This window comes from Lathyrus oleraceus, chromosome 3 (assembly GCF_024323335.1).
Source record: "Lathyrus oleraceus cultivar Zhongwan6 chromosome 3, CAAS_Psat_ZW6_1.0, whole genome shotgun sequence".
NCBI lineage: Eukaryota > Viridiplantae > Streptophyta > Magnoliopsida > Fabales > Fabaceae > Lathyrus > Lathyrus oleraceus.
Genome location: NC_066581.1, coordinates 107,395,507 through 107,409,383, shown reverse-complemented (window position 1 = coordinate 107,409,383; position 13,877 = coordinate 107,395,507). Strand labels below are relative to the sequence as shown.

The following is a 13,877-nucleotide window of genomic DNA, read 5'->3' as shown; positions in this document are numbered from 1 at the left end:
AATACTTGCTACGATTTTTATGGGCACTTAAAACATACCCACCAGGAACTGTTGCAATTATGGAGACTTTGCCAACATTTACGCCAGATGGAACTTGTGTTACTGGAAGTAGAATCTTTTACCGCCTCTTTTGGGCGTTTTAACCATGCATCAAAGGTTTTGCATTCTACAAGCCTATTATTCAAATTGATGGAGCATGATTATAAGACAAATACAAGGGTACTTTGCTTATGTCTGTCGCACAAGATGACAACAATAATGTCTTTCCCATTGCCTTTGCTCTGGTTGAAGGTGAAATCACCGGTGGTTAGGGTTTCTTCCTTTTACATCTTAGAACACATGGCGCTCCACAAGCCAATTGTCATACGGTGAACTGACTTTAATGTGTTTTTAATCGCAATGTCGCGGTTAGCAAGAGTCGCCACCGACTTTTCTTTTATCCAATAAGGAAAGGTGGAAAAGAACAGGAAAGACCTTAATTTAGATTCTTAGGTTCGGGAGGTACATTATACAAAGGGAAGGTGTTAGCACCCTTTGTATCCATGGTTATCCATGGGCTCTTAATTGCTCAATCATTTATGTTTTTCTAGTTTGAAAAAGTGGTTGAGAAATGTGTAGGAAATGTTTTGAAAAGGAGAATTTAACTTTGTAATGATTCGTGAATGAATGTATACAAAGTGGTTATCTCATTTAGTTTTGAAAATAGTTTAGAAAAATATAACTCGGCAATGATTCTAGTGCGAATGTATGCCAAGTGGTGATTTTCTGATGGAGGTTTTGAAAGGTGTAAGGTGTGAAAAGTAGTTTTAAATTGTGAATAAGCAATTAAGAGTTATACCTATCCGAGGTCTTTCCGGGCATTTCTTATCCTTATGAGGGTAAAACTGTCCTTACTATTGAGAAGTAAGCAGTTTTATCCTTTGGATGTAGAAGGGTCATCGAAGGGTCATCGATGGGTCATCGATTGGTCATTGAAGGCAACAGTTGTGAGGATACCTTAGCATTCGAAGGGACGATCATCATTTAACCGTAGGCTACACCGAAGGGTCATCGAGGGACAAAGGCAACATTCGAGGGACTATTATGATTTAACCGAAGGGTCTTTGCTAAGTGTATCCCCATATTCGCGGGACATGACCATAATACCGTAATTGTAGGGTAACAAAAGAGAGGTCCAAGATCGCATATTAAAAGGCAAAGTTTTACAATTAATTAGATAGCCGTAGTCGAATAAGTAATTAGGTCCATATTAAAATCAGTACATTAAGATCAATTAAGCCATTAGGGTGGATCTTCACCATGAAATTAATACATTAAAATCAATTGAGTAATTCAGGATGAATCTCCATAAGGGTATCCCACACATAAAGTGGAATACCTAGCCGGCCATTTCCTCGGGAATATGTAAACCTTTACACAATTCAGCACACGGGTTAGAGCATCAAAGTAAAGTATAATTGAAAATTGCACTACAACACAACAGTCATAATCTCAGGCCAAATGATGCAGAATTATAATAAGTCTTGGTTAGATAGACATAAGGCAGAATAGAAAAGAAACAAAGCAGCCACTGTCCCGTTCGCCTCTGCTTCGCCTAGCGAAGGCTCAGCGAATGCTCGCTACAGGCTCGCTTAGCGATGTGCTAGCGAGCGGCCACGGGTTTGGAGTTTGACAGCAGCATGACCTCCGAAAACCTGAACTTTTATGGCATTTGATTACAGGAATAGCATGGACAAACATTCATGATATTCAAGCATATTTAGATTTGCATGTGAAATCAAATTACATATTCGAAACTTCAATCATGATGCTTTATGTATATAGAGATTACCGATTAAAAGCATAAAACAATAGTGATGCGCAAACCTGTTTGCAACTAAGCTGCTATGTTGGAAAGACTGATCACTTTTGGTATCGGATGGAGTTGGGCGGCGGTAGCTTCGGAGCGGAGGAGCGGCCTTCAGGGTTTCTTTATTCGGAACTCTCTAAGGTAGCCTCCAGGGTTTCTGTGCCAGGGTTTCCGTCTGTCTTCCTCCGTCCCTTTTCGTGACTGAAGCTTGGCTATTTATAATGTCTTGTTGTGACCTAATGGGCTCAGAATGAAGCCCGAAAATTCTGATGTCTGCCAGCTTCGCTAGGCGAGCGTGTAGCGAACGTTCGCTAGGCGAGCGTGCAGCGAACGTTCGCTAGGCGAAGGATTTGCTCGCCTAGCGAGCAGGCCAGTTTGGGCCATTTTCTGGATTGGGCCACTCGTGAGCTGGGCCTTTGTTCCTTTAAGATCAGTGTCATAAAAATGAGTCGGAGTGCCCTGAGAAATGTCTTGAAATATTAATGGGCAAATTTTGGGGTATGACAGCTGCCCCTGTTCAATATTCTTGAACCGAGAGAGTTAGAATGGTGTGTACGCCATTCGTGGTCTGGAGGTGGAAGATTATTGAACACTAGAATGCCCCAAAAATTTGCTCTTGTTAATCAAAGGTTAGTCTTGATGAAGATGGGCTTAAAGATACCATCCAGGAAGTTTGATGAAGAGAGCTTCAGATTGTGTCGTACGTTAGGCGATATCTGAAGACATGGGTGTCATACCGGGTCGTACGTTAGACCGTATAGTGAGTCCTCCATTATGCTGTCGATTTTGCTGGGGGAGTCAGAGTGTGTTATACGCTGCTGGGGATAAGGGATCAGAATGGATCATACGCTAGACCGCATCTGAATAGCAGAGTGAGTTGTTCATTGGGTGGATGACTTCACTGGGGATGAGAGATCAGAGTGGATCGTATGCCAGATCGTATCTGAGTTGAAGGTCCAAATGGGTCGTACGTTAGACCGTGTTGGAGTTGTGGCATGTCAGGCTGCATCTGAGGATGAAAGGGATAGTCATACGCTAGACTACACTTCAGAGATGTATGTATGCTAGGTAGCATCTGAGGGAATGAACATCCCAATGGGTCGTACGCTAGACCGTCTCTGAGCAGAACGAGCCGTCCGTTAGGCTGGATCTGATGACGAAAAGGGGTAGTCGTATGCTAGACTACACTTCAGAAATGTACCATACACTAGGTAGCATCTGAGGGAATGAAGGTCTAACTGGGTCGTACATTAGACCGTCTCTGAGCAGAACGAGCCGTCCGTTAGGCTGGATCTGATGATAAAAGGGGTAGTCGTATGCTAGACTACACTTCAGAAATGTACCGTACACTAGGTAGCATCTGAGGAGATGAAGGTCTAACTGGGTCGTACATTAGACCGTCTCTGAGCAGAACGAGTCGTCCGTTAGGCTGGATCTGATGATAAAGGGGGTAGTCGTATGCTAGACTACACTTCAGAAATGTACCGTACACTAGGTAGCATCTGAGGAGATGAAGGTCTAACTGGGTCGTACATTAGACCGTCTCTGAGTGGTTGAAGGTTAGAATGGATCGTCCGTTAGATCGTATCTGAGTGGAAGGAGTCATATGTTGAGCTGAACCAGAATGAACCGTATGTTAGACTATATCTGATAGTATTTGTATATGTTGTATTTGCAATAAATGCCTGGGATGGGCTTATAGATGCCATCGTTAGGAGGATGTCAGAATGAATGGTGACATGGAGTATATCTGAAAGATGTAGTTGAATCCTAGATGTAATTGATAAGGATGTCTGTCTGAATGGACCTTTGTTTTGATTGTATTAAGAGGATAATTAACCTGAAAAATAAAGTTAGCTCCATGCCATGTCATGATGCATGAGATGCAAATGTTGTATGCATGCTTGTGCTGTGAAATGATGTAATGAATGAATTATGCGTCTGAAATAAATGCGAACATTGTATGCATGTATATGTTATGAAATGAATGAATTATGCGTCAGGGGACTCTACTGGGGAAATAAATCTCAGTCTTCTGGTCGGAGATATTTGTATTGATGACCCTGTCTCAGCTGGGGTATTTGATTTCTGTCTGATGGTAGAAACATTCGACAGAGCCGGGCTGGGGATAGAAGAGATGACCAATTCGTCTAGTGATGCCCATTTCTTCTGGGGAATAAATGGCTTAGCCGGGGAATAGAATTGGCAACAGATTCATTGGAAAGCCTGGTTAGACCTTCTCCTCGATCCTGAAGTCCTTTAGTAATTGTCATTGTTATTTTATGCATGTATTTTGATAAACATTGATCATATTCAAATGCATATATCAATTCAAGTTAAATCAATGGACGTTTACACAAACAAAACAGAGAAAGTAAAACAAAAGCATCTTTTTGGAAATGAAATTGTATTGATTTTGAAAGAGGGCCTATAAATAGGCAATTTGAGTACAAGGAGACAGAAATCCTAGTAAGAGGAAATTGTCAGGCAAACAAAGAGAAAGCTATGCAGAAAAAGTCCTATCGATTCTAATTCCACCACTGTCATTATGTCTTCAAGCATCTCATCTCCTGCTGTCGGATAGAAGTGATTGGCTTGTTCAGTCCCTTGAACTTGGTTGAATCAGACAGAGAACGGGGCATAGTCATACGCTTTAATCCCTAATTTTTGCCTGGACCGCCTTTTCAGGTTTTCAGTCCACCGGGATACCCTTTTTTGCTCAAGCCGCCTTTTCAGGTTTTCGACTTGCCGGGTGTACGTCTTTATATGTTTATCCCTAATTTTTGCCCGAACCCTTTTGGTTCGCCGGGATGCCCTTACTTTTGCCTAGGTACGTCGACCTAGCGGGTCTCTTTTATGCGTAGTATTTTTTAACTATGTCAGCGTTCACAGGATGCGGGAACTCTTCGCCATCCATTGTAGCAAGCATCATGGCTCCACCAGAGAATACCTTCTTAACTACAAATGGCCCTTCGTATGTGGGAGTCCATTTGCCCCTGGGATCACCTTGTGGTAGAATGATACGCTTGATAACTAAGTCGCCGATTTGGTACACTCGTCTCTTGACCTTTTTGTTGAATGCCTGGGTCATGCGCTTCTGATATATCTGCCCATGACAAACATCCGCAAGTCTCTTTTCATCAATCAGATTTATCTGATCGAGTCGAGTTTGAATCCATTCATCCTCATCTAAGCCTGCATCTTTCACAATTCTTAGAGAAGGAATCTGAACTTCCACGGGTAAAACGGCTTCCATTCCATAGACTAGAGAGAAAGGGGTTGCCCCTGTCGAAGTGCGGTAACCATGAAGAGCAAAAGGTAACATCTCATGCCAGTCTTTGTATGTTACCGTTATATTCTTGATATTGTTAGCAGCCTCCACGGCGCCGTTCGTCTTTGGCCGGTACGGAGAAGAGTTATGGTGTTTTATTTTGAACTGCATGCAGAGTTCAGTTTAGTACCATTATCAGTGATAACTCTTTCAGGAGACAGCAGGTTTCTCGAATGTATATTTGATAAGATCCATCTTAGAAATCAATAAAGTGGTATGATTCAACATATACTGTCTTAGTCGGCAAGCAGCCCAAGCCAAAGCGCAGCAAGCTTTCTCGAGCTGTGAGTATCTTGTTTCACAGTCGGTACCTTTTGCTAAGGCAGTGTATGACATGCTCTTTTCGACCAGACTCGTCATGTTGCCCTAGCACACCCTGTTGAATTTTCTAACACGGTCAAATACATAGTTAGAGGTCTTCCTTCAACTGGTAGCATCAGAATTGGAGGTTCTTGGAGATATTTCCTGATTTTGTTATTCATCATTCCATGCCATCTCTTGATTTTTCCTTTTTAGTAATTTGAATATGGGTTTGCAGGTAGCAGTCAAGTGTGGAATGAATCGGGCAATGTAATTCAAGTGTCCCAAGAAACCTCTGACTTCTTTCTTGTCTATTTCAGTACCCAGATTTACAATTTCAATTGATTCCTCATGCGGCTGTATGGTCTTTTCTCCTTGTAGTACCAGTCTGGCAAGTTCTCCAGGGACTTCACAATCTTCCTCACTTCCATCCTCGGCTTGGTAGATCGGATTTTCAAAGTCATAATGAACAGTAGCAGAACTATTATCAACAGGATCCAGAGTGGATATGGACCGGAAAACTGTTACGTGAGTGTGTGCAAGAGAACATAGCTTGTTTGAAAAATGACAAGAAAGATAAAGAGCGCAATATTTGAATGCAAAAAAAAAAATCTATTGATCCATTGAATGTGAATATGCTTATGAAAATGACAAACATTTAACCAAATTTGATACATTAGATGAGCAATAACAATTATTCCTGACTAAAGGAAATCGGGATAGTGTCTTCAGCCTTCCCATTATTGAGTCCGTCACCAATTGTTGGGGAAATCCAGCTATCCAGGTTGCAATCGCTATCAACATCTTCTACAGCATTAACAGTCTCGTCATGATTAGGCGGAGGAGCAATGATGACATTAGGATTCTCCGGAGGATCAGAGGTAGCTGCCGGTATCTTTCCACTTCGAACGCCACTTTCAACATGTTCACCTGTTAATATAAGCTCAGTGAAACCCAATGAGGAACTCCTCAATAGATGGCTGTAGAATGGGCCAGTCAGTGTGCTCATGAACATGTCCACTAACTCTCTGTCAGTCAGAGGAGGTTTGACTCTGCCAGCCAAATCTCTCCATTTTTGAGCATATTCTTTGAAGCTTTCTTTAGATCCCATAGTCATATTCTGCAATTGTAACCGAGTAGGTGCTAATTCAGAATTATACTGGTAATGCTTGTAGAAAGCTGTCGCTAAGTCAGTCCAGGTGTGGATGTCAGAGCTCTCGAGCTGATAGTACCATTCTAACTGTGTGCCAGACAGACTCTCTTGGAAGAAATGGATCCATAGTTTCCTGTTAGTGGTATACGGCTGAATCTTTCTCACATAAGCTCTCAGATGCATCTGAGGACAAGATGCCCCATCGTATATAGTGAAAGTGGGGATCTTGAATCTGCGAGGAATGACCACATCGGAGACCAGACCCAAGCTTTCGAAATCCAGACCGGGCGCCTTCTGACCCTCCATAGCTAGCATGCGTTCCTCCAACAACTTATATTTAGCATCTTTTGGAGAGTACAGTTCATTTTCATAATCGTCGTCCTCCTGGTTGAGAGGATTAGCATTCTCATCTTCCGAATCATTTTCTGTCTCCTCTTCTTGATCCTTTGGAAGTCTAATCTTGACTCCCGCAGCCTGTCCTTTAAGCCTTCTTCCCAGGTTAATGTAACTCACAGGTTTCTTGTCTTTCTTCTCAAGCAATAGAGCCTTTAGTTCCTCCTGCCCCTTGGATAAGTTCAAAATCATCTCCTGGAGTTGAGCATTCTGAGCTTGGAGATTTTTGACAGCTTGTTCGAGGTCCATTTTTCTGCTTGCATGAAAACCGTGAGAACATTGATCCCTTTAGAACACCTGTTATGCAATGTTATGATATGCAATGTATGAAATGTTTTCAAGGACTTTTGGAATTTAACTTTGCATAAACTACCAAAAAAGGAAACTTTTTTTTTTTTTTTTTTACAAAATAGAGCAAAGTTAAATCCCTAAGTCCTCGAAATGGTTAGTTCAATGCCATGATGTTATGATGTTAAGTAAATAACAAGCCCAAGCAAGTCACACAACCATCATTCCTAAGTTTTAAGGCTTGCATGAGTTCCATTGGTAAGTACCCTCCCCACTGAAGTTTGGTTGGTTCAACCTGTCCTAGAATAGTAACCGGGTTCTAGAAGGATCTCAGATCATCGACCTTTCTTTAAGTCCACTTCAGTGCAACGCCAAGTGGTTGACCAAAGCTTCCCTAAAGTCCAATCTCAAAGAGTGTAGTATCGAGTCTCAACCAACCCCAGTCGGAACCGAAGTCAGTTATCTCACTACTTTCTAATGGCTAGGATGAGTCAATTAGGGTTCTAAAGGTCTGGTTAATGCTTTGATGACACCACGCGAATGCCAAATTTTTCCTCAAGTAAACATGAGGAACATCAGGACATCCAAAGTGTCACATTAACCGTAGCCATCATTTTAACCATTCCAGTATACGTCGGATAGTCGCGATGATCTATTGCTACTTACCTAAGGTACACTAGATCCGGGTGTAGGATCTTTCACTCAAGCATAAAATACCCTCAAAAGAAGGAACAGTTTAAAACATAAATGATTTTTAAGGTGACCTCTCTTTGTAAGTCCCCAGCAGAGTCGCCAGTTCTGTCATACGGTGAACTGACTTTAATGTGTTTTTAATCGCAATGTCGCGGTTAGCAAGAGTCGCCACCGACTTTTCTTTTATCCAATAAGGAAAGGTGGAAAAGAACAGGAAAGACCTTAATTTAGATTCTTAGGTTCGGGAGGTACATTATACAAAGGGAAGGTGTTAGCACCCTTTGTATCCATGGTTATCCATGGGCTCTTAATTGCTCAATCATTTATGTTTTTCTAGTTTGAAAAAGTGGTTGAGAAATGTGTAGGAAATGTTTTGAAAATGAGAATTTAACTTTGTAATGATTCTTGAATGAATGTATACAAAGTGGTTATCTCGTTTAGTTTTGAAAATAGTTTAGAAAAATATAACTCGGCAATGATTCTAGTGCGAATGTATGCCAAGTGGTGATTTTCTGATGGAGGTTTTGAAAGGTGTAAGGTGTGAAAAGTAGTTTTAAATTGTGAATAAGCAATTAAGAGTTATACCTATCCGAGGTCTTTCCAGGCATTTCCTATCCTTATGAGGGTAAAACTGTCCTTACTATTGAGAAGTAAGCAGTTTTATCCTTTGGATGTAGAAGGGTCATCGAAGGGTCATCGATTGGTCATTGAAGGCAACAGTTGTGAGGATACCTTAGCATTCGAAGGGACGATCATCATTTAACCGTAGGCTACACCGAAGGGTCATCGAGGGACAAAGGCAACATTCGAGGGACTATGATGATTTAACCGAAGGGTCTTTGCTAAGTGTATCCCCATATTCACGGGACATGACCATAATACCGTAATCGTAGGGTAACAAAAGAGAGGTCCAAGATCGCATATTAAAAGGCAAAGTTTTACAATTAATTAGATAGCCGTAGTCGAATAAGTAATTAGGTCCATATTAAAATCAGTACATTAAGATCAATTAAGCCATTAGGGTGGATCTTCACCATGAAATTAATACATTAAAATCAATTGAGTAATTCAGGGTGAATCTCCATAAGGGTATCCCACACATAAAGTGGAATACCTAGCCGGCCATTTCCTCGGGAATATGTAAACCTTTACACAATTCAGCACACGGGTTAGAGCATCAAAGTAAAGTATAATTGAAAATTGCACTACAACACAACAGTCATAATCTCAGGCCAAATGATGCAGAATTATAATAAGTCTTGGTTAGATAGACATAAGGCAGAATAGAAAAGAAACAAAGCAGCCACTGTCCCGTTCGCCTCTGCTTCGCCTAGCGAAGGCTTAGCGAATGCTCGCTACAGGCTCGCTTAGCGATGTGCTAGCGAGCGGCCACAGGTTTGGAGTTTGACAGCAGCATGACCTCCGAAAACCTGAACTTTTATGGCATTTGATTACAGGAATAGCATGGACAAACATTCATGATATTCAAGCATATTTAGATTCGCATGTGAAATCAAATTACATATTCGAAACTTCAATCATGATGCTTTATGTATATAGAGATTACCGATTAAAAGCATAAAACAATAGTGATGCGCAAACCTGTTTGCAACTAAGTTGCTATGTTGGAGAGACTGATCACTTTTGGTATCGGATGGAGTTGGGCGGCGGTAGCTTCGGAGCGGAGGAGCGGCCTTCAGGGTTTCTTTATTCGGAACTCTCTAAGGTAGCCTCCAGGGTTTCTGTGCCAGGGTTTCCGTCTGTCTTCCTCCGTCCCTTTTCGTGACTGAAGCTTGGCTATTTATAATGTCTTGTTGTGACCTAATGGGCTCAGAATGAAGCCCGAAAATTCTGATGTCTGCCAGCTTCGCTAGGCGAGCGTGTAGCGAACGTTCGCTAGGCGAGCGTGCAGCGAACGTTCGCTAGGCGAAGGATTTGCTCGCCTAGCGAGCAGGCCAGTTTGGGCCATTTTCTGGATTGGGCCACTCGTGAGCTGGGCCTTTGTTCCTTTAAGATCTGTGTCATAAAAATGAGTCGGAGTGCCCTGAGAAATGTCTTGAAGTATTAATGGGAAAATTTTGGGGTATGACACCAATCTTTGTTTGATTTCAGATAGACATGTTGTCGTTGAGAGTGCTTATAATAACCATGATAATGGGTGGCATGATCCTCCTTCTACACATGTCTATTGCATTAGACATATTACAAAAAACTTCATGTGTGCAATCAAAGATAAGAACCTTCGCAAAAAGTGGTGAATGCAGGGTATGCTCTAACTCAGATATCATTTCAATATTACCGTGACGAAATTAGATTGTCTAATGCAGATGCAAGCAGGTGGGTGGATAACATACCACTAGAGTAGTGGACAAGGGCATTTGACAGAGGGTGTCGATGAGTCCACATGATAACAAACCTTGTGGAATGCATGAACAATGTATTTAAAGGCATTAGAAATATACCAATAACCGCATTGGTCAGAATAATATATTTTAGATTGACATCTAAATTCGCAATTAGAGGTGAAAGATGGAGTGCAGTGTTAATGTCAGGTCAAATATTCAGTGAATGTTGTATGAAAGTGATGAAAGAGGAAAGTTTCAAAGTTAGCACACACGCGATTATAGTCTTTGACCGTCATAGGCAAAATTTTAGTGTACAGGAAACAATGGACCACAATGAGGGGAGGCCAAATTTATCCTATGCTGTTAAACTAAAAAGAAGTTGGTGCGACTGTGGAAAGTTCCAGGCCTTTGGTATTCCTTGCTCCCATGTCATTACGGCATGCGCACATACTCGTCAGGACGCTTACAACCATCTATATGATGTTTACAAGGCCATTACCGCCATGAATGTGTATAACAAAAGCTTCTCAGTGCAACCAATGGAGGAATACTAGCCTCCATATGAAGGTGACATAGTTTGACACAACGATGAGATGCGAAGAAAGAAAAAAAGGACGGCCAAACAACACACGTATTAGAACAGAAATTGATACGACTGATAAAATGATAAGATTATTTAGTATATGTCGTCAACCCGGACACAATAAGAACAAATGTCCCAATCTAGGAGCAACATCTGCATCATAATTTAGTACCTCATTTCAATTTTTGTAACCTTGAATTTTTAATATCATTAACTTTTTGTTACAACAAAGTTAACAACAAACATCACTTCAACATAAGCACACTTAAAACAGAAGAAGTCTAAATAAAGAATACAAAAACCAAATATCGAAACAGATGAAAATACTTAATCACAACATTTAAAAACAACATTTTTAACTGAGTACAACAATCAAACTGATGTCATCTCATCCAAACATTATTTCCCTAGCATCCTTATCAGTTTTTACTCGCACCAAACCAAATATAATATTGAGTCTCTCAATACTTCTAATTTTTTCCCGTTCTGGTATTTTCCATCTAACCAACGAATCAACTCCTTCTTCAGTTGATCGAAACTACAGATGTTCTAGAAGAGCATCAGCATCGGAGACTTGTCTCTCGAATAAATCAATTTTCCATAGCGGCGACGAACACCAAACATGTTTGCAATATGACGAAATGCGACGTGGAAAAATGAATCACACAACACCTCTATTTATATAAAAAATTGCACATTACACTGAGGCGTCATACCAATTGACGTTTACTCTTCCAAATTACACATGGGCGCCAATTGGATTGGCAGCATCATGTGTCGTAGCCAATTCAATTGACGCTCACTCTTAAAAATTAAGGGTAGCCGCCAATTGGTCTGCCGTCTATACCTTAAGTATTTTTTTTAAAAACTGGGATAGGTTGAAAATTTACTTGAAAACTGAATTATTTTTTAAAAAAATTAAAAATATGAGATATTTGACTAAAAAAACAAAAAAAAAAACACCCGACAATGTCACGTAGTTAGTGAAAACTAATGGGTTAAAATTAAATATAGACTTATTTATAAGAATCGTGACATATTTAATCTTAAATTATTTTTACCTATTTTTCTCTTACTTCTCGACCAAGTGCTATGACAATAATATTGTTTCCATCACAACACTAGATAGGAACGACCCTACCACCCTCCCAACTCTCCAACTTGGTGCCACGCCTTCCCTCCAAACACGCATCAACTCTCCAACTTCATTAATATATTTTTATCAATCAACGCCGTTCAATAAAGAAAATAGATAAAACTGTGGGTCCTTTCCTTAAAAACAAAAATAAAATAAAATAAAAATATCAATGAATCCATTGAATTTAAATATACGTCTACTTTCATTGAATAGAAATAAGATAATACTATTAATTAATTAAATTTAATACGTTAAGCTTTCTCAGCCGCTACGTTCTTCACCACAGCCGTCACAGCCAGCGTGTCTTTTGTTCTAATCCCATTCATTAATAATTTACCTGTTTAATTATCACTAATCCTCAATTACAACTCTTTATTCTCATTCTATTAATTAACTAATCTTTTCTCTAGAAAACGATTAATACCGATTTGTCACCTTTCGCCGTTTCTTCCTCTCTCTTTCATCATAACCTTTCCGACTCTGTTATCTTTCCCCGTTAACATTCTTTCTCTTCAATTTCACCTTTCTTATCTCTTCCTCTCAATTCCTCTCAATTCCTCTCAATTCCTCAACCACTCCTTCTCTTCAATCAGGTACAATTTTATTCATAATTCTTGTAATTTTCTCTTATTTTCGCGATTCGTAATCAGATTCACCGTTTCAATTATTCCTCGAATTTTCTTGGAATCTGAACGCTTGTGAAATTTGAATATTCATAGGTGTGATGTGACGGTATATTCGTTGTTGAAATTTACGCAGGTTTTTTTTCATCTGAAAGAACAGATCTACCTGAATCTATGGCGGAAGAACACCGATGCGAAACTCCGGAAGGTCACAGACTCTGCGCTAACAACTGCGGCTTCTTCGGGAGCTCAGCTACGATGAATTTCTGTTCAAAATGTTACCGAGACATTCATTTGAAGGAGCAAGAACAAGCCAAAACCAAATCCACAATCGAAACCGCTCTTTCTTCTGCCTCCTCCTCCGCCGCTACCGTAGTTGTTGAATCTGCGGTTCTAGAGATCGAATCTCTCCCTCAACCACCGGTACCGTCGATCGTGACTAACGCGTCGGAATCTTCGATCGGATCGGTTCAACCAAACCGGTGCGGGACGTGTAGAAAACGGACCGGGTTAACCGGATTCAAGTGCAGATGTGGAATCACGTTTTGTGGGACCCACAGGTATCCGGAGAAACACGAGTGCGGTTTCGATTTCAAGGCGGTGGGAAGAGAGGAGATAGCTAAAGCGAATCCTGTGATCAAAGCCGATAAGCTGAGAAGAATTTGATTTGATTTCCGCCGTTTGATGTGATTTCGATGATTTCATCTGGACCGTTCGCTGGGGAACTTACCTACACAAACGAATCATGTGGCGACGCTTGATGAAATGATGTAAAATAATCTATCTATTAAAAAAGGTTGAATAAGTCTTTTTTTTACGTGGCTCTTTGCTTTGTGTATTAGATGGAAAAAAAAGTGATTTTCTTATTTGAATGAAATTGAAAATTTTAAGTCCACATCGACGCGTTTGGAATTTACGGTGTTGTCAAAATGTAAAGCGTTGCCGTTTCATATTTTATTTGTAGTATATATATGGCAATTTCTAGTTGGTGGAGCATTTGGTTTGTGTGAAAAGTGAAACTAGTCATTCTCATTTCTTTTGTTGTCACTAGTGTTTGTCTAGATATATATGTTTGATATGAAGGGAAATAAAAGAGTAGAATAGGTTAAAATGCAAGCCTCTACTATATTATTTTTAAGAAAGCTGGCTGAATTCTTCATAGAAAATCTCAATCGAATTGA

General features: G+C 40.3%; 1 protein-coding gene across 1 annotated transcript; it reads left to right on the top strand.

The window, feature by feature from the left end:
- The first annotated feature begins 12,181 nt into the window (after window positions 1–12,181).
- LOC127125663 (zinc finger A20 and AN1 domain-containing stress-associated protein 4) lies at window positions 12,182–13,591 on the top strand. The gene is made up of 2 exons (XM_051054454.1): window positions 12,182–12,666; window positions 12,833–13,591. Exon 2 carries the CDS (start codon window positions 12,871–12,873, stop codon window positions 13,360–13,362), a length of 492 nt encoding a protein of 163 aa, XP_050910411.1. The 5' UTR covers window positions 12,182–12,666; window positions 12,833–12,870; the 3' UTR covers window positions 13,363–13,591.
- Window positions 13,592–13,877: the final 286 nt, after the last annotated feature.